Source organism: Lycorma delicatula, chromosome 1 (assembly GCF_047948215.1).
Source record: "Lycorma delicatula isolate Av1 chromosome 1, ASM4794821v1, whole genome shotgun sequence".
NCBI lineage: Eukaryota > Metazoa > Arthropoda > Insecta > Hemiptera > Fulgoridae > Lycorma > Lycorma delicatula.
The window spans coordinates 150436581-150459191 of NC_134455.1; the positions used below are offsets into that span (position 1 = coordinate 150436581).

The 22611-nt window shown below is 29.5% G+C and overlaps 1 protein-coding gene across 6 annotated transcripts in view; it reads left to right on the forward strand.

Annotated features, from left to right (window-relative positions):
• The window catches only part of LOC142324100 (uncharacterized), a 363200-nt gene that overhangs the window by 237191 nt on the left and 103398 nt on the right, over positions 1 to 22611 (forward strand). For 4 of the 6 annotated variants that reach the window (XM_075364751.1, XM_075364768.1, XM_075364785.1 and 1 more), the window contains 4 exons: positions 2476 to 2643; positions 11085 to 11138; positions 17798 to 17902; positions 18956 to 19102. In XM_075364751.1, the coding sequence (XP_075220866.1) occupies positions 2476 to 2643; positions 11085 to 11138; positions 17798 to 17902; positions 18956 to 19102 (474 nt within the window). The remainder of the gene's footprint in view (positions 1 to 2475; positions 2644 to 11084; positions 11139 to 17797; positions 17903 to 18955; positions 19103 to 22611) is intronic. The other 2 variants (XM_075364759.1, XM_075364778.1) reach the window with 2 other exon arrangements.

Consider the following 22611-nt stretch of genomic DNA (forward strand, 5'->3'; position numbering starts at 1 on the left):
CTTTGACATGCTGGGAAAACCACTGAGTCGTGAACTGTGATAAATTTCATATTCATTCAGAAAAAACCAGTTTTGAGTGTTTTTGGAAAATATGATATAAAGCAATGCAGGCTACAACACACTGTTTCATATCTCCCATCTGATAAGTCATTACAAAGCCTGGCCACTTGTTTACGAACATATTTAATTGAAGACTGTTTAGTCAAATCTGCACCTGCAAAACTTGTTTGCAGTCACGTTTTCTTTCATCCACTTTGTCTCCTGCTACCAAAAGTTTTTCTCCCAATAAAGCATTTCTGCTTTTCAAGACTGTTCTTGTTAAAGCATTTAGGAAATGTATTCATTATATGTGGCATTGTTTACATGCACCCAACACATTACCAACTGTTCCTCACCTTATAACTTAGTCTGCTCATATCAGTCATTTCTTTGCAACTAAAACAAAAGAGCAAGTGAGTGTCCTGTGTGTTTGTGACCATGAAAGCAGTGGTTCCTAAAAAATGAAGAAATTATTTTAGGAACCAAATACCCTGTGACTTTCAAAGCATTAGCAGCATGTTAATTGCAAGGGGTACAGGACTTCTCAGACAAATTGTATTTATTAGTATAGTTTTGAACATTTATTTTTTGAAAACTGATAGATTGGTGTTCTGTTTTATACAATAACATAAAGAGTTATGTCTTATAATTCTTATTTACAATATAATCTATTCACAGAAAGTGAACTGATTCACCTTAATTGATATTCACATAAAAATTATTTTTTTGATATTAAAAGTATAAATTAATTATTGTTTATTAGAATCACTGCTTAAATATATATTTACAAATTGTTTACATCCATTATGCATCTAAATTTATGTTCAAATTTTTTGAAAGTGTCATTACTTTTAATTTTATTTAAGCCCTATATCATGACAGTTCTTTGGCCATTGTGATTCTATTAAGCACCACAGTCTGATCTGTCTACACAATACTGATCTGTCTACAAAACTTACATTATAAGGGTGTAGTAATTACACTAAGGCTAAGAAAATTTTTTTTTACATTTTAATTCTTATATGTCTTAATCTATATTTAATTACTTATATTGATAATTATACTCATTATATGGTGCTTGAACTTAAATACTATTTTTCAGTAATTTTACTCATTGTTTTATAAAACTGGCTTTACTGCAAACGAATGTAGTACTTTTCTTAGTCATTTCTTTCAGTATGTGGCATGTGAGTGTGATCTTAACTGATGACTTGCAGGATAACTTGTATATCATCCCTAATATGCAAACTACTGATGTTAATTGTTAGAGATGAAACAATATGATGAAATGAAGTTGTTAGGTATGAAGTAGTCAAAACATGTAGGAATGGCGCAGATAAATTAATATCTGCATATTACCATTAATATTAATGGTATATTTATATTGTAAATTTTGGAATGCTTGCATTCCAAGTGGAAGGTAAATAGTTTAAGGCTGAGCTAGACCATACATATTTTAACACCAGTAAATCGTTGATGCTGTCCCTCGAGTTTACCAAACTCTTTATGGATTCTAATTAACAATACATGTTGGCTTTGCAATCTAGAAATGTAGTGAGTACCATACAAGCCAATCAGAATTGACAGAATTGAAGATATCTATTAGTTTTCTAGTGGCTTTTTCTTTTATTGCAGCTGGTAATATTTGCTGTATTTTATGACAAATGATTAATAGAAAAGTTGGAAAAATAAGGAAAGGTTACTTTTGAATTGTGATTTTGAAAGTTAGTAAAAATAATATTTTGGTGGACCATGTATTTGGATACCCTTCTTAGTTAATTTGGTTGTAGAAGAAAATGTGGAGGGTAAAAACTTCAAAGTAACAGAAAGATCAGAAGGCTGAATGTCACATACATTTCGGTGACATGTACAACTTGACTTTGCAAAGGAGAAGGTAACAGGAAATCACTTTCTTCTCTCTAGTAAGTACAGATGGGGTGCTTGTTTCTCTTGAATGGCTACGTCATTTACAGGAGTGACTTGTAATATGACAAATACCTACAATGGATATTGTTGTTGCACTAATATTCAAAACAGGTAATGTAGGATACAGGATTGAACAATTATGTTGAGGATAAAAAATATATATATTATACAAGTCAATAGAGATGGCAAAAAAAATATGTTTACATTACTGTATCACAATTCACTACACAAGTAATTAGGAATTAAAAGCTTAAATTTTATCCTTAAATGCTCCCAAACACATTTAACAGCAGCAGCTTATCAGCTGAACTAATCTGACAATACATTTTGAGATATTCATGAGTGGGATAGCTGTGGTAGGAGAAAAATTTATATATTTTTATGGAAGTATTGAAGCTATTGTTTTTAAGAGTAAAAATAATTTTCATTACAGTAAAGTAGCTTAAAGAATGCGGTTGTAGCTCATCTGATCATTTACATAAATGTGAAAGTTATTATTTTTTACTGTAGGTAGAAGCTGCAGATAAGCAGTTAAGAAGCACTAGAGAGTTTCTTGAAGAACAAGCAGCTGAAAGAGAAAGTGAAAGAGATGAATTTTCTCGTGAATTATCATTACTGCGTGAACAGTTACGTAACAAAGACCGTGATTGGACTACAAGAGAGCGATTTGCTACAGAGGTAAAAATGAAAACTAGCATTTCTAATTTAGTCATTGATAATAATTGAATAATATATTATGATGCACAATCTAATGATCTAGTTAGTTATTTAAAGTGCATGAATAATTATTAACAACTGTTATTTCAATTAACTAATAAAAATCCTAATTTTCAAAATTCTCCATACAAAAGTATTTGAATGAGTTTTCCTACCACAGAAAACCCTTTTCTTTTTATAAATATTTTAAAGAAATTTTTTAATTCCAACATTCTATATTTGATGTAGCAATTTTCTTTTCTGTATGAAGGTCTCCTTGCTGGATCAGTCAGCTTTTGATGTCTTATATTTATAAATTTATTGCATAAAATTATGTTAAATTTATTATAAAATTCTGCAATTTCTAATATCTTATGTTTTCCTGCCTTTATGTTTAATTCCTCATTATCTACTTTCTGTCACATGTCATACCTTCATTTTATTTTTATGAATTTACGCAGCTCTCACAATCTTTTCACCCTTGTTTCCCTCAGATCCTGTCTTTGCAGTATTCATCATTTAAGCTTCTAGTTTCCATTGCCTCAGTTATGGCATTAATCTTTTTATACTAAGCCTCTTTTATTTTTTCTTTCCAGAAATAGTTTTTCAATTACCCTTTTCAGTAAACCTTTTCTTCCGTCTTAATGTGTTCATCCATGCTAATTGTCTTTGTTGAATTTCTTCAAAAACAACCATTTCCATTCCTTTCCTTACTTTACTATTTCTCATTTTATCCAACTTTCTTTTCTGAACGGAATGACTTAGAAATCCATTTCTATTTCCAACAAATGATCTTTACTTCTCTTAATCATGTTCCATGTTTCAGCTTCATATAATATCATATTCTATGACAGCGATTCATTTATTCTTTTATTTTACCTATTACTCTCCCATTCCATAAAAATTGGATCTCTGAATATATCTCTGTCTGTACTACTACTAATCTATTGCTTGGAGAGATAACATAATATGTTATGATGTGTTCCTGTATTATAGGAACCACTGTCTTACACTTTTTCTAGATCAGTCAGAGCATAAGTAGTTCTCTTCCAATTTGGACTCATTTTTCCAGCAACAATTTTAAAATGAAAATAAACCACCATTGTTTGCTCTGTCAAAAATTTCTGTTGTTCCTGTTTATGCACATTGCCTTTCTCAAAAAGTTTTTTAAGAATACTTAAGTATAATTTTCCAATCAACACGATGACTACCATTCCTCTCTAATTCCTACGATCATTTTCTTACTTTTATTTTATGAATGGTGGTAATATAACATGACCTCCATTCTGACAATACCACCTCTCCATTTCAACACCTTTAAAACAATTTTCTCAAGAATGTGCCACAATTTATATGATACATTATTTACTAGTTCTGGATTTATTTCTTAATTGTATTTCTCAAATCCTGTAAATCCAGATGATATTGGATACATGCGGTCACTTCCTTCCAGTACTTTCTCTCTTTAAAATACTTTAGCAGAAAATTCTTCCATTTTAAAATGTCAAGAACCGCTTTTCATCTCTTTCCACTCTTTTACATAACAACTTACATGCTGCCATATATTCCCCAAAAGTTGAAACAAGAACAAAGAAGACAGGATTTGCTGGCAGAGCTCTCGACCACCTACTTGTAGATGGCTCTATTCCATTTGACAATAGTAGTAGGCATTAATCAGTATTTAGAAATGAACTTACTGCACATCAGTTCTCAAGCCAATGCCTCTGACTAGAGCTGAAGCATCTTCCAGGGTACTATTTTTATTTATTAAACTGAATTTGTCTTTGAAAAGTGAATTTGAACCATTCAATATTAGTTTGATTTATTTTTTCTATCTTAAGAACAGTGTCATCTCAGTAAATTTTTCTCTATTATTTTTCCTTATTATTCATTCCTTCCTTTATTCTCATACTGCCACTTGAAAAGTGCAGGAGTTACATGATATTGTCTAACTCATTCCAAAATTAGAGCTTACCTTTATTTATGTTTACCTTATCTCTTTATCCCAGCTACCAAATTCTTCACACTTTAAATATCAATTTTTTTTCTTCATTTCATCTTTATTTTTATTTTATTCCACCTACATTATCAAATGCGTTTTCAGTATCTATAAATACCATATTAGCTTAATATTCAATCTGTCTCTTCTAAAATTAATTTGAGAACCGAAACAGATTCCTTATCCTCTTATTCTTTCTAAAGCCATATTGGTTTTCATCTACTGCATGTTCCACTGGGTCTTTAATTGTCATAAACTACCTAGTAACTATTTTCAATGCAGTATCAAATTTTACAATGTTTTTAATTAGTTAATCTTATAAATTAAAATTCGAAACTGATCAGTGGTTAGGTTTATCTCTTTTAGTTTCTTTAATATGGTCATAATTATGATTAAATTTGTTTTTGAATTTTAATGAGTAAATTTAAAGGAATTTCTGTAGTCTCAAATTCTGAATGTTAATCTGTTCAGCTTATTTTACTCTGCTGTTCCCTACAACATAGTAATTCTAATAGTTTACTAACTACCATTATTGCCTTATGCGTGAAGATGTTTAGCTCTGTCAAATTCTAAATAGTAGATTCCTTTCTTGAGATCACCATTTCTTTTTCCAACACCTCACTAGATAGATTTCCCTCCTTTGTACCAGTCTTTATGTACTACTACTACTGCCCGTTTGTACTTCTCTTTCCAATAGCAGTTTTCAATCCATATCTCTATTACTATATCTTGCCTTCATTTCCTGTGTTTCTCTTTTTATTATAAAAGTCCTTCCTGGTAATCAATTATCTTCCTCACTTAACACCTTTTCTTCTCCTAATCTTCCATCACTATATTGTACTTAATTGTAAACCTGAACTGTTTGTAAATTTCTTGTCATCATGTTTTGTATTTCTTATATTTTGCATGCTTATCCATTAACTCACTCTTAACATATATACCATATACTATCTCTTTTCTATTAATTATTTATGTAGTATTTAAAACATTGCATATGAAAATAATTAACATTAACCTATGTTTATTGATATAATTAACATACCTATAAATTTTTTGAATTTACTTCTAATAAAAAATATCTTACCATGTCGGATCTGATTTGTAATGTTTGTGATGTTTAACGATGTTGTACATTTTTTTGTAGTACGGGTTGAGTAAATTTTATTATGATGTTGATAATGCATGCACTACAGTTTTATGTTGTATTAGCATAAAATTATGTACATACAAATTTACTATTTTGTGTTCATTTTTTTTAAATACAGTAATAAATAAATTAATTTTATATACAGGGTGTCCCATATAAAACACAACCCATCAATCACTCATCCATGAAATTTCAAAAGTCAAGCTTACTCCCCTACTCGTTACTGAAATGGACTCGTCCAACATCTGAACATCGCGGCGACGCATTAGAACACTACCGATAGTAACAGCAATACAATCATAACGTTCAGTGTATTGCTAGAGACAAGATGGTGTTTTCGCTAGATGAACGTGTTTTCATTGTTGAATTGTACTTCAGTACGAAATCAATGCTTGTAGTGAAAGATTTGTTTTGCCCTAAGTACCCAGATAAACCATCAACTAACAAAACATCAGTATTAAGGTTAGTTGCAAAATTTAGAGAGACTGGTTCTGTTAATAACAAGGAACACAAAAGATCTGCGTCAGTGTTGAATACAGATACAGTCACTGAAATCAAAGACCGATTACTCGCCTTGCCAAATAAATCGATCAGATGTTTGTCTGCTGAAATTAATTTGTCTAAATCAACTGTTCATTGGGCGACCAAACAATTACAATTATGACCTTATCGTATTCAAACGGTTCATCAACTTCTTGAGCCTGACAAAGAAAAACGGTTACAATATTGTCAACGGTTCCGTCAATTTCTGCGTGAGGGATTAATATTATGGATTCGTTATTTTTCAGACGAATCACGGTTTCATTTGGATGGCTACGTAAACAGCCAAAACAGTAGAATTTGGAGTGCTGAAAATCCCCACGTTTATCACGAAAAACAATTACACCCGCAGAAGTTGGGCATGTGGTGCGCGATATCGCGGAAGAAAATAATCGGTCCTATTTTTTTCGAGTACACCATTAATGCAGAACGATATCAGGATATTTTATTTCAGTTCAATGCACTCTTGGAAGAGGAAGACAGACACTGCTGGCTACAACATGACAGTGCGACATCGCACTACACAGGTTCAACTTCTGATTTCGTTGAGGAATTCTTTGGTAATCGTGTTATCGGTCGAGGCTTGTGGCCACCAAGATCTCCAGAATTGACTGCGGCGGATTTTTTTCTATGGGGCTACCTCAAAGAAAAAGCCTACAGCAACAAACCACGAACACTTGAACAATTGAAAGTCAATATTGAACAAGCTGTATTAAATATCCAGCCACAAACTTTGAAAAAAGTTGCAAGAAACGCTGTAAAAAGAATTGAAGCTTGTATTCAAGAAGATGGCGGCCACTTCCAACAATAACTCTAAATGTAAGGTAATGGATGGTAATAATAAAAATTACATTTACATTATACATGCCTTTTTATTATTTCAATACCTACCAATATAAGGTTGGGTTGCGTTTTATATGGGACACCCTGTAGTATAATTTTCTGTATAATTATGCAGCCTTTGCGTTTCTTTAGACCATCGGTCTCAACTTTTCCAGTAATAGATTTTTCCCTCCCACCCACTCCACCACCTCTTGCAAGCTCTTTTTGAATGTATTAATATTTAATAGTAATCATTTGTGTTCAGTATACTTCAGATATTGAAAAGACTATTAATAAATTATCACCAAAAGTTTCTTTAGAATTTTATTCTGAAACAAACCACCAAACCACCATCTTGGAAAATAACGAAGAAAGTATTAGTTTTCTAAGTATTTCATTTAACCATTGGTCAATTCTAACAAACGAAAACTCTTTTAAATGCTTTTCATTGGAACTCTTAAAAATTTAAGTAGTGAACCACAAAAAGTACAGCACACTAAAAACTATTTTTAACATTTTCCAACTTTAATTATATGAACAATTTTCATGCCATTAATACATTGCTTAAGCTGATTATTACACTGGTCAACATGATTTTTGTCTCACAAATACCAATAGGTATACTTAATTCAGGGTTTTATCCTGTTTTCAAATATGTATTCAGAATTTCTCTGTCACCCACAGTTTTTTTGTTATTTATTTTTTTTTTAATATTTTAAAACGTTTTTTCATCCATTTGTCCATGTCAATTAAAAGGTAGTATTGCTACTGTTGTGCAGATTCAGATGTGTACAGACATGTACAAACATGATCTAGTGTAGCACACATTCATCAGAACAGTGCCAGTTGTGAAATAGTAGTGAACCAATAAACATGCCATTGTGAGTGCTTTGTGTGTCTGAATTATTGTGTATTACATATTTACAGCTGTATTTTTTTTTTTATTAATCGTTAGTTACAAAATGCCGAGAGTTTGTTTAAATCAGCCAACAATTTTTATGTATGTAGTAAAGTGACGCTCAAGTCCCAAAGGTGAAACCTTACTCAATTAGTAAAAAAGTGTTATGAATTTTATTTTGGGTGTAAAGTCGGGGATCAAACAAGGGCTTAGGTCCCACATATCTGTTGTTTATTATGTTCTAGGCTTTTCACTGCATGGAAAAATGGCACACACTACATATCATTTGCTATCCCTATGATTTGGAGGGATAGACTCACAATACAAAATAAAACAAAAAATAATTAAGATCCCTCTTCTGACTGTTATCACTGCTTAACAAACATTAAAGGGATTATATCAAAACACAATTGTGCACCCTAACTTGCAATCTGCAATGAGACCAGTTCCACACTGCAAAGAATTACCCATACCAAAGCCTCCAGAATGTGTAACATTAGATGAAGAGAGCTTAGAGTCTGATGGAAGTAAGGAAGAAAAAGAAACAGATTTTGCTGATACAAATTTTGAACAAAGCAGTTCATCTGAGCCTCATTTACTGACTGAAAAAAATCTTAATGATCTCATACGAGATTTAAAGTTTTCCAAAAAACAGACTGAAATGCTTGCTTCCCGGCTAAAAGGTAGAATCTTTTTCAAAAGAGTGCAAAGATATGTAATTGTCATTCTGAATTTTTAGACTATTTTTCTAAAGAAAATGGCTTAGTGTTTTGTATTGACATTTCTTCTCTTAGGGAAATACTTTGTAATGAACATAACCCAACAGAATGGCGCTTGTTCATTGATTCCTCTTAAGTTAGTGTAAAAGCTGTGCTTCTGCATAATGGCAATAAATTCCCACCAGTACCTGTGGCTCACTCTGCTACTATGAAGGAAAATATGAAAACTTTAAATTTATATTGGAAAAGTTTCAATATGCAGTGTATGAATAGAATATTTGTGGTGATTTGAAAGTAATTGCACTTATTGTTGGTCTGCAACTTGGTTACACAAAGTACTGTTGTGTTTTGTGTGAATGGGATAGTAGAGACAGAAAAAACCATTCATTAAAAAATAATGGCCTAAACACAAATCACTGAACAGAACAGAACAGAAATTTCTGAACAGAAAAATGTGAAACATGACCCATTGTGTAATACTAAAGATGTGTATCTATCTACCTCCATTACATATCAAACTAGGATTAATGAAGAATTTAGCAAGGCCATGGACAATACTCCTGATTACATGTACTTAAAACAGAAGTTTCTTAAAATTAGTGATACAAAAATAAAAGAAAAGGAATATTTGTGGGTCCACAAATATGATCACTAATGCATGATGAAAAGTTTGAACAACTATTGATCCACTGGAGAAAGCAGCATGGCAAGCATTCAAAAATGTTACTTCGAGTTTTTTGGGAAATCGAAATGCAGAAAATTATTGTGATATTGTCAACGATCTTATAACATCTTATAAAAGTTCAGGTTGTAATGTGACCTTAAAAGTACACTTCCTGCGCTCACACCTAGATTTCTTCCCAAAAAATCTTGGCGCAATGAGTGATGAACAAGGGGGAACACGCGTCATGAAATTTCAGCTATGGAAAAGAGGTATCAAAGCAAATAGAATCCTAATATGCTGGACAATAATTGTTGAACCATCAAGAGGGATGTTCCACAGGCAAAATATAGCAGAACTATTACATTCTTGGCGAGTCAAATGTTTGAATATTGTGTACTTAATAATAAGTATTAAAATGTTTTAGATTATAAATGGCTGTCTCTCAGAAACCTTGCGTGATGGGGGAAAACCGATATAATATTTGAATTCAGGAGAAAAATACTATCAGAATCACATATTTTTCTTACAGAGACAAAAAAAATATTTTTTGTTCCCCAGTGTTATCACATCAGTTTAGCAAAACTCAAAAATTATAAAATAATCACTGAAGAAACAATAAAGTTCATGTAATGTCTAACTGTTCCTATCGGTACAGTTTAATATCTAGAACCTAAACCATTGAATTAATTTTTTTTTTAAATTTTGCATACATAATAAAGATCATTACAGTTATAGGATTGTAGCTTCTACAAACATTTTCACATCTCATCTATGATACAAATTTTTTGGAAAGAAACTGGAACAATTGTGATTAAATTTTGAAAACATTGCTAATAGTTCCCTGTAATTTGTAGTGCCTGTTTATGTTTTCCCCTGTTTTTAAAATTAAGTTTTGTGAATTTTTCAGACTAAAAATGGGAGAAATCTTGGATATCTGGTTCAGAATAAAAATGTATAATTTTAACTTAAATTCTGGCTTGAAAGAAGTGAAATTTTGTATTTTTTAGTTAGAACCTGATATTAAAAGTATAAAGTCCATTTTGTTGAGATTGCATAGTTAAAGCTGTTTTTTATTACAACATAGCATCTACTAATTTTTATTGATTATTATTGATAATAGATGACCCAGCTCTAATTATAATTTTAAAAACTGTGACCAGCTAAAAGATATCTTTAGTCCTTAGATCAACTTCTGTATTAATTTTAAATTATAACTTGCATTAAAAAATTTAAAGATTGTCTTAATATCAATAAAGACAAAGACCATTGCAGACCAAATTAAAACTACTATAATTGATTAATTTATATTTTATAATAAGTTTCCTAAGTTTGTGCATAATTTGATGTTTTAATTAAGGTATGTCTTGTTTAAACACTGTGTGTTTGCAAATATACACATGCATTTATAAAGCTAGAACCGTCTGCACTGATGGATGTTTCCATCAGTGCATATGTTGTATATGTATATGTGTGTATGTTTCCAAGCACAGGCATCTTTTGTAAGCTTTTATGGTAATTACTGAAAATCTAACTACTTATGTTTGATCAAAATATGCTAACTAATTATAAAATCTAACCACCTGCTTATATGCAATCACATTATTTTAATGCTGCACTTTTTGCACTCATTGTAGTGGTCTGCCTTGGAAAATGGATTTCGTGAATCAACAGGAGGAAAGGTAAAGAATGTGAGTTAGTAATGTAATTCTTTTTTGCCTTCCTTATTTTCTGCATGGTTTACTTACTGTATACTTAAATCTAGTTTTCTTCATATTTTATGGAAATTGTTTTAACAATAAATTATTTTATAATGATCTAATTGGTAAAAAATTGTGTAATGGTTTTGAGATTGATCTTGATAATTAGTCTTAGAGCTTGTACTTTTTGCTTTTAGGAAAATTTAATTTGTCTCTTTAACAATCCTTACTATTGAACTTACCAAACTTGTGCAGTGTTACTAAGTTAAGTTTGTATGTCACTGTGATATCACTTTCTGAAAGTTAGTTGAAAAACTACTGATGAAAACACCTTCACACATGTAATGTTTTAATCTATTTGACATAAAACCTACCAACTATTGTGTGATATAAAGCCCAAGAAGACATAGCCATTATGCCTAGAATTGCTTTTATATAGGTTGATACCTCATCCCAATGAAGTATCATATTCATTATATCTTCTCCTTTGTAATGATCATAATTTGATTGTTAGTAGATAATAAAGTTCTGCCATGTATGTTTGTGTTACTGGTAAAATATAAATCATAAATTTTTTTTATGGTTTATGTTATTATTTCATGTAAGCAGAATACTTAAATTATCTTCTCTGCTTAAAGAATATACATGAGAATTGCTCAGTTGCTAAAATAAAATTTTAGCTTGTCATTTAAATGGTTAAGATAATGTGTCTACCTAAAAATGGTGTATCTTCTAATATGATTATGATTATTTTAGGCAGAATAGAAAAATTGGTTTTGACACCAGCTGGGTATTTCTCTAAGACCTGAGGAATCTTTTTTTAAAAAAATGTTTAAATTCAAATAACTTTATTTTAGTAGGGTAGAGTTGCATTACAGAAATCCTCAAATCTATGCACCTTATCATGTAACTCTTAAAATATAATGCGTTGTTATTACATCTCTAAAATTTTAATGCATTATTATTATTATTATTATTATTATAACACTATAATTTTAATGTTTATAATTATTTTTTTTAAATAATGTTTTGTTGAAGTAATGTGTGTTATGTAAGTACTGTATGGATCACGAATGAAAACATTAAGGGAAAATAATTAATTTTAAGATATATTTGGATGCTAGGGTGCAATTTGCTACACTAATTAAGAAGTGTTCTCTAGCATAGAAATTTTAATAAGTCTGCACAGTGAATTTTATAGACTTAAAAATGAAAATTCAGATTTTTTATTGTGTTATACAGAATTGAGTTTTTTATCTTAAGAGAATTTAATAATATATGTTGAAAATTACTGACAACATCCAGCCAACTTCATCAGCCTGAAGATGTTGGATTGAATAATTCACTTAAAGATTTGAACGCAGTGGTTGTGCAACTGTTTATACCTAGCAATAAAATGAAAAACACTGGCAGAAAAGATTGTAAAATGGATGTCAAGAACATGGAGATGTTGCCTTCAGAAAGCAGTAAATAATTTTTGAAATGCTGTTTATTTAATAAAGAAAATTATTGGAATATTTGTAATGAAAATAAAGCTGATTCAACATCTGACTGTAATAGCATTTCTGGCAAAGACTCAGCAGCTGAAGTTGAAAATGAAAGTGACTAGGAAAATTATTTTTTAAATGTTTTTATTAAAATAAGTGATTAATAAAACCCCACTAACTATTTAAATTTATTATTTAACTGTTTAATGTATAAAAATAAACATTATATAGTTGGATGTTGTTGAAATTAAATGAATTATTGAATTCATAGTTATTGTATTTCTAGTTTAATTGGAAAAATATATATGTGTACATTTTTAGTCTTTCATTTTGCATGAAACTATATTTTTCCAAAAAATCTTTTTGAAATACAGTAGTTTCTTGTATTGTATGTAGTGAAGTAATACATATTCTTTTTAGTAGAATTTTTCAGTTTGATAAAACTAATGCAGTATTCTTTATTTTATAATAAAAGGCCGAAGTGGATTTTTTTTTACTAATGAAGTCTCATCAATTTTCTTATTTGGGTTATTTTAATACAATTTGCCTAATTAGCGTTTCCAATTATAATACAAGTTGTGTTATAAGAATTTACGTTACATAATATATTTTTAATATAATTGCCAATCCTTTTTTTATTACCAAATCATATTACTATACTGAGTGTTTCTGAAATGGTGGGCTGGCTATACTTTGTCCAATTCTACTTGTGAAATTAAACAAAATGAATCCTTAGGAAAAATGGCGATTTCTCCTTCATTCTCCCATTGTCCACCATTTTGTTATTTTTATATAAAAATTTATATCTCAAATTCAGTTAGAGGAATCACATTAATATTTGGTAAAAAAGTTTTAAAACTAGCAAAAAATAAGGAATTAAATACCTTTGCATATTACAAAATGGTGGCCATGCTTATTTTTCAATCCGTTATATCTCCGTAAATTTTAGTTTTATCAAAACTTATGTTATTGCTAAAATATTAAGCCTTTTTATATGAACAAAATTGCATTTTATTTTTTTTAAATTGGTTAACAAATAGCCGAGTTGTGGCAGAAAATTGATGTAATTTTGTGTCTGTTTTCATGTTCTCCACTTTATGTTTAATTCGATTAAATATGAATTGTTTTTATTTCTTGTTAATTCTAGTATTGTAAATTAGTATCAAATTAAGTAATTAGTTTTTCACAATAATAGACATAATAATTAAAAAAGATAAAACAACTACCTGTGATAATTTTACGTTAATTATTGTAGAACATTAGGTGTACTTAAACATTTAACAATTGTTAAAAGTTATCAGAGATGTTCTAAGTGTCCACCATTAGAAATTACACAACTCTCCAGTCTTTTTTGAGAGGTTGTCTTGGGGATATTCCTAATTTCTTGAAATTCTTTTTGGATCCTTGTTGAAGATCCCCAATGTTGAGTTGAATAAACAATATGTTTCAAATGGCCCCACAGGTAGAAGTCAAGAGCGTTTAAGTCAGGTGATCGGGCATGCCAGGGCACTGGCTTTCTGCAGCTTATCCATTTTTCATGGATAGTTTCATGCAGGAAATCTGATGTCAACTGATTGAAATGTGCTCGAGCTCCATCGTGGTGAAACCACATATTTCCTCTTAATGGTAGTCATTTAAATGAGCAAGATAATTTTCTCCATTTAAATGATTTAGTAGAATGACAGGACCCAAAGAAAAAGAAAAAATTTAAAAGATAGTCATACCTGACCATATGTTCAGGGAAAATCTTTGTTGATGACTACTTTGGAAGGTACCATGAGGTTTCTTGACGCTCTAGATATCGTGGTTGTGATCATTTTGAACACCATTCCTGTTGAAAGAAGCTTCATTATTACATTGTTAACATGATCAACAGTTATAGTTGCTATGTAAAATTATCCAAAAAAAAATCAATGTCAATTGTTTTTTTATTACTTAAATATTAAATCTTATTATGAGTACTTAATTTGATACTAATTTACAATACTAGAATTAACAAGAAATAAAAACAACTAACATATAATTTAATTGAGCATAAAGTGGAGGAAATGAAAACAGACACAAAATTGCAATATAAATTTTCTGCCATAACTCGGCTATTTGTTAACCGATTTTAAAATATAAAATATCATTTTGTTCAAAATAAAAGGCTTAATATTTTTGCAATAACATAAGTTTTGACAAACCTAATATTTACAGAGATAATGAATTGAAAAATAAACATGGCTGCCATTTTGTAATTTGCAAAGGCATTTAATTCCTGATTTTTTGCCAATTTTAAAACTGTATTGCCAAGGTATTTACTAAATATTAATGTGATTCCTCTATCTGAACTTGAGATATAAATTTTTTTAATAAAAAAAAAATGGTGCACAGGGGGAGAACAAAGGAGAAATCACCATTTTTCTTAAGGATATATTTTATTTAGTTTTACAAGTAGAATCAGATAAAGTATAGCCAGCCTACCATTTTAGAAACACTCCGTATAGGAATTTTTTTTATAAATTTTATGCTTATTAGTTTTATAAAAAAAAATTTATACATAATGAAACAGAGATTTGTGGTATGTAGTCTTTGTACTTTCCCATTTATTTTTATTGTTTCTAGAATTCTGGTTATTCAAAATTGACAGTTTACATCTAATTCATCTAATGCACTAATCCATTCACTATTAGTTAACAGTTTAACTAATAAGCACTCCACATTACAAAAAATTCAAATCCATACTTGTATTTCTTCTTATTTTATCAGTATTCTTAGCTTATTAACCCTTGAAAATAATTGTGTAAAATAATTATTTTTCAATAAGTCAAAAACAATTTCATGTGTAGGTACTGGAAAGTTTGTACCAGATTCTACTATATAGTTAATATTGAGAAAAAAAGAAATTTTTTCAGATTAGATAAATCTTTTCATTGTGTTTTCATAAAACTTCTGAAAAATAAAATGGTATCTTGAAGAATGCAACTTGTAATACATAGAATTTTATTTGATGTGATAAGAACACATCAGAAGCAGAATTGCTGTGACATGTAGGTGATGGGAAGGGGAATAACCAACCCCTTTGAACATGTTTTATGAAAAATGGATTGATATAACTGTTGTATTATGTAGCAGGAGAAATTGAACATATTGTATGGTTGAGTGTTCATGACAGTGAATGAGTTAAACAGTTAATTTTAAAATTGTACCATTATTGCATACAAGTACTGAAAATGCATGTGCATTTATTTTGACTGCAGACATTTTCTAGTAGAGGGAAAAATTTATTCTCCAAAAATTCTAGGTAACTTTTTCCTGTAAGATTATAATATTCTAATATGAAATATGAGTTAATTATCTACCATACTGCACTGCAGATTTTCTGAAAATCAATCTTAAAAATTTATTTCCTTTATATCCATAGCAGCATGTTGATTTTCTTCTGACCACCAGCAAAAATTTCAAGTGTTGAATTATTGATAAAAGTAGCTTTATCTGTAAATAGTTATGAAATTATGCATTAATTCATATTAAGCAGTTAGGTAGCACAATCACCTGGCTGAAAGTGGAGCTTTTCCAAACATGAAATGGATACAATCCAAAAAATACATGTTTGCCGCAATTAATTTCTGGAATATTCCATTCCATTGATATTCTTTGCAAGCATGATATGAGTCTATAATCAAAACTTCTTTGATATATTTATCTTCAGCTTCCAAGTCAAAATGAAATACTAGCACTAGGAAAGTACCTCTCACAAAAATAGTTAAAAAATCCTATTAAATGCTGTGTGATTTGGAACTCTGTTTCTTGGATAAATACGTAAATATGTTCTACTACTTAAGCTTTACTATTTCCATTTAAAAATCCATATACATAAACCACATCTGCTTATTATTATATCAGTGTGAGTGAATAAGTGAGGCATTATTAAAACAGAATTGAAACAATTTTAGTTTTTACAATTACAAATTTAATTTAAATTTTAAATGTAAATAAACACAATTCAAAATTAAATTCTTATAGTCATAGATTAAATTCAAGTTTTAATAAGAATAATCATACATTAACTGACCAAGTATTTACCAGTATATAGAGTGATGCAAGAGAAAAGTGAAATAATTTGGAAACTGATTCAAGAACGTAAAATAAGGAAAAAAGTCCATAAACATTTTCAGACGTTACATCTGAAAACGCTTTGTTATTGAGTTATGGCTACCAAAAATTTTCACCCAGATATCAGTTCCCTGCAGTGAATGAGATCTTATTGAAATTTAAGGGGTTTTATATAACGAGTAAACTTGATGGTTTCTTATATTTTTTGACCTGAAAAATGAAATGAAACAGGTCTTAGAACTGTATATATCCTGTACTTTTCATTAAAGAAGTTTTCTGCACAATTGGACTACTGCAAAATCTCTTCATGATGGATGTCACACAACTCGCAGAAAAGAACAAAGAAAGGAATGTTGTAAACAGCATCTGAAATTTTTATCATGATATGGTAGTTGACTTCCTCACTCTGGTGCTTTGCAATTTTCACTTCTTAAGGATATTCATTTCAACATGGATGATAAACTGAAGTACATAGTAGAATTACATGGAAAAGTAAAATAAGATTTATAGCGAATAAAATGTACTTTTATCCCATATTTATTTCATTTGACTATCTCTTTTCACTTGCGAGTTATAACCACTGTGCATTACATTTCAGCGACCTTTTGTATGTTTGATAGATTGTTCCTTTTCAATTTTGAGCAAAAAAATCTCTACAATTTTTTGTGTTTGTTCCAGCTGAGTAGAAGATGTTGACCAAGTACTGAGCAGTATTTGTTGATCTGATATTAATTTTTTTGAATGGTATTGTAAACCTTCATGAGCAGTTTTGTATCATAACTCTGAAAAATATTGTTCTTTGTAATGATTGAATGATTGTCTTTACTTATTGTTCTGTTAGTTGTATATTTATGTTTACATTTTCATACTCTCAAAGCATTGAGATTTTACAATTGTATAGCAAGTTTGTAGTTATGAACTACATTTTTCTAAGTAAACTAAATTTTTTTCTTAAGAAAATAAGAAGTAAATCTTTAAGTTCTTTCTGTTAAATTTTATGTAAGTTTGGTGTTTTGCATTAATAAGTTTTTACTGTGAGACTACAATGGAATATTATATTTATAGGTTGAAGCACTTGAACAACAAGTTATGGAGACAACAAATCTTTTGAAGGAAACTCAAAAGAAAAAAGATGAAGTTGAAAGTGAACTCAAAGATGCAATTGATAAGGTACATATACTTATTTCTACGTTACATGAATTTTTTTTAATTGATTTTTTTCTGTAAGTGTTGTTTTATCCAGAGTTGCTAATTGATGTAAACGGATGAAAATGTTTCTTTTCACCGGGTGTTGTATGTACTTTTTAATATCAGTAGAGTTTTTAATATAATTATCTCTGTATACTCTGCTACACTGATTTATTTTTATTATCATAATCTGATAAATATTGTTAATATGTATATGAATATGTGTATTTGTGTTTATATAAAGTTTTATTATGCCATTTTTTCATTTTATCTTGTAAAATGGTGTATTTATATTATAGTTTTTATAATTTTACATTAATCTGAACTATCAATGCATGAATCCCACTAGAAAAATTAATCAATTTTCAAATTTATCAATCAGCTTTCAGTCGATGAATAATTTACATTTCCATATAAAATATATTTATGTAATATAATTATAGTAATGCATATAATATACGTATTTGTAATATAATGTAGCTATTGTTTAGTTGGCATTTATTACTTCTACCATCCTTCTTGGTATCAAGAATTCACATCTTATCCAGTGTATATATAAACCACTTTGTGATTGGTTATTCTGGGTGTAATTGCAGTTAAAAAGAGAAATCTAGTTAGTAGCAAACATATTTTTTTCTTTTTTTCCAAATTTCTAAGTAACTTTTAACGGTTTACATTAAAATCTTTGAAACTTAAACTGATACAATATCACATTTTCAAGATGAATGCACTTAAGGAAAACAGTAATGAAGAATGGTTGTTAAAAATGGTAATAAATATATTTACACATTTATGTAGTAATAAATGGCAATTTATATTATAATAAATGGCAGTGCCTTTTATTATGTACATTGTTTTACATTGTAAATTTTCTTTTGGTGTCATCAAATAGTTTATTTTTTTGTGAGCTCAAATGTAAAGCATAATTTGTTGATTCACTCTAGAAGACTTAAGTTCTGATTTTCTGTAAAGTTCTTTCTTTTAACTAGTTTGTTGTATCTTAATTAATTGATATTTCTGGGAATATTTTTGCAGGTTTGGGTACTGAGAGAAGTTATCAGAGATCTTGAATGCCAAGTTTCTTGCAAATCTGAGCGTCAGGCCACATTGGAACAGCATTTGGATGAACTGGAAACAGAGCTTGATGCACAAAATAAAGCACAAAACGCTCTAGCAATGGAGGTAACTTATTTTTTGTTTTGTCCTTTGATTTCTTTTAACCGTGTAAGCTAAGAGTAGATGAGATATTTTTTATGTATTGTCTTGCAATGTAAATTTTTTGTTGTTATTTGTTTAGTTTTCCATTATTAAACAGCTCAAATATTAAACATAATCTGTAATTTGTTTTTCTACTTCATTCTAAAGGAATAAATCAATGGATCCAAAGGTAGCTCATGTAATAGACACCATAAGAAAGAGTGCTTATTTAATCAATGCAGCATACAAAGTCTAAAAATAAAATAATGAGATAAGTTAACATGTTTGCTACAGCGGCCCAAATAGCTCGCGTCACTTCCTTGCATTACACGGCATATATGACCCATACTATTTTCTTGCTACCTGCCATATGAGTTCCATTTATCCCATACATCAATGCTTATCTTTCAGGCCAAAAAATGCACAGTTTTATGGAGTCAAACAATAAGTACATACTGTTGGTAGAAGTATGAACTACATTCAGCAGAAACAGTTCATCTATCCAGCGTCTTGTGCTGAATTACAAGAGAACTAAATTTTATGCATGTTTTGCATTAAAATATTTACCTCATCTTTATGAAATTAAACAATCTAAGTATTTTTAGTGGGAGTATTTAAAACAGTTATTATCTAAATACTTATTATTAACCCATATTATGGCGTAAAATTAGTTTTTAAGGAAAAATAAATAAAATGTAGTCAAAAGTTCATTTTTCAAGAAGGTATCTTACAGTTTATTTCATTTTCTGTTATAAAACAATATTTATACACAAAAGTTAACCCCTTAAATATTTAAAAAATTTTCAACTGACCAAAAATACATATAATGTACTAATAATATGCGGGAAAATTGGATAAGTATTACTGAAAAAAAAAGAAATTGAAAAACCTTGTTAGCAATAAAGTTAATAATGTAACTTAGTTCACATTGGAATTAAAAAAAAAATCATTTGAGTTCTTGAAAAACATGAAATAAAATGTATTTTTGATTGTAAATTTTTATACATATAAAGTGTATATATATGACCTACAATTTTAATAGCCTAGATATTTTTAAAATAAAAATTAATACTTACTACTACATAACAAAAGAAAAATATAATATTCAATCACAAAAATATAGAATTTAAAAATATAGATTTGTAAAAAATAAAGAAATTTCTCCACTTGATGCAAATTATTTAAATCTGCCAAAAAACTAAATTGAAAAGTATGATAAAAGTAGATAAAGAAAAAAAATTGATATTAGTCAATAGTTATCTACACATAAAGTAACTAAGCTTAGAAACATTGTAGACATAATCCCAATTCTCTATCACAGTCTTCGTTATACGTATTAACTATTTTTACTGTACTATCTGCCTGTCTGCTTGACATAGTTGCCCACAAAACTTTATAGCAGCCACTGCATTTTCTTCTCTTTACTTTTATTGTTAGATTTAAGTGTGTGAATTCTTTTTAGAGTTTGTTGATGTTGGTTTTTCCCTTCATCTTCTGCAGTAAGTTGATCTGTCAATTTAAACTTCATCATAGATATTTTTGAATTAGAATAATTTATTTTGTGTTAATGTTCTGTAAGTGATAAAAAAATAATAAATAAATCATAATAAAAATATTGGAAATTATGGGAAAAACTATGAAATTTTAGTTTCTGTTTCTCAGAAAAAAATCAAACATCATTCATTAGTCATATGAAATAATATCATCATTATAATATGTTATGAGATAATTATATAATTAATATTTGTTCACGAATAATTACTAAACCTATAATTTACAAAATATTATATATTGAAAATACTCCAATCTGAGTAACTTTTGTTTAGGTCATTTTTTTTGTATTGTGTACAGTTTACAAAAAATTGCCTAGGCTGATTCAAATAAAACTATGTACATAAACTTTTTTTTTGTTGAAAATTCTGTTAATTCAGTAGCAATTTGATCACTATGTTAATAAAATGTAATATTGTATGATATATAAATATATATGTATATATATATATATATATATATATAAAACTTTCCCTCACTGCAATCAAATTAAAAAAGACAGGGGTTTAGTATATGGTGATTGAAGGATTGTGTTCATCTAATTAGAAAGAAAAATTAACTCAAATATTAAAAGTTTGGCTGATATAAAGAACAGAATTACCCAAGCAAATATATTATTAATATTAAGTAAGATATTTATCATATCAAATACTTTAGCAAGAAAGCTACAGAGAAATTCAAAAAATTTAATGTACGGAATGAGACTATATATATAATTATTAATATTTTAACTACATTTTTTTGTAAAACTTTCATCAAAATTGATGAATATTTTAATAAAATATTTTCTGACCAGGTGTTTTCAGATTCCTGGTCAGAAGTATTAGTCATCTTCATACTGAAACTTGTTAAAAATAAATCATGCCCTTCCAGTTGTCCTGTATCTGTGACCAGTACTCTGTGCAAGTTGTTGAAATGTATGATAAACCATTGTCTAGTATGATACCTTGAGAGAAACATGCTAATTGCCCCCCAAGCAATGTGGTTTTCTCCAAGGTAGATGGGCTATCAATCATGTAGTTGCCCTGGAATCTGATATTCAAAATGCCTTCCTACTTCATCAATGCCTGGTTGTGGTATTTTTGGATATGCAAAAGGCGTATGACAACGCTTGAAGGAGAAAATTGCCATAGCTGTAAATTGTATAACAAATTGCATACAAAAACCTGATAATGTGTTTTTTATTTGTTGATGATTTCTCAATTTACGTAAAACCTAAGACTTTAGCAACTAACAAGAGGCTGTTCCAAAATACAATTATCTGTTTAGAATCATGGTGTAAAATGACAGGATTTTCGTTTTCTCTAGAGAAAACAAATGTATGTTTTTCACGCTTGAGGGAAGATACTGACTTTCAAGTGTCTTTACATGGTGAACCAGTAGAAGCATGTGCATAGATTAGAATTTTAGAGATGTGGTATAACACCTGGGTAATACATTTAAAGTAGCTGAAGGTAAAATATTTAAAAATATTAAATATGCTGAGAGTTTTATCTAATACTCGTTGGAGAGCTGATTGAGTATGCATGTTGCACTCTACCAAGCTCTAGTCTGTTTCTGCCTGGACTACGGCTGTGTGACTTGTTCGTTTGTTGCTCGGTCCAATGCTATTAGAATGCTAGATGCAATCCATCATTCATTCATCTGCCTTGCTACAGGTCCATTTCATGTTCAAGCCCTGTGGGTAAGTCTACAGGTGGAAAGTGGTGAGCCATTTCTTAGTAATAGACAGAAGCAAATGATATGCTCCTACATGGCTCGCATTAAAGCACAACCAACTCACCCAACCTTTGATGTGCTACTCTCAAACCAGCATGTTAACCAGATACATTCAAGATCTACTGCTCCGCTTGTCATCAAAGCTCAATGCCTTTTCTTGGCTCTTAAGTATACAAATGCCTCCAGTCCTTACTGTTGCTGTTAACGTTATTATTCTCATTGGC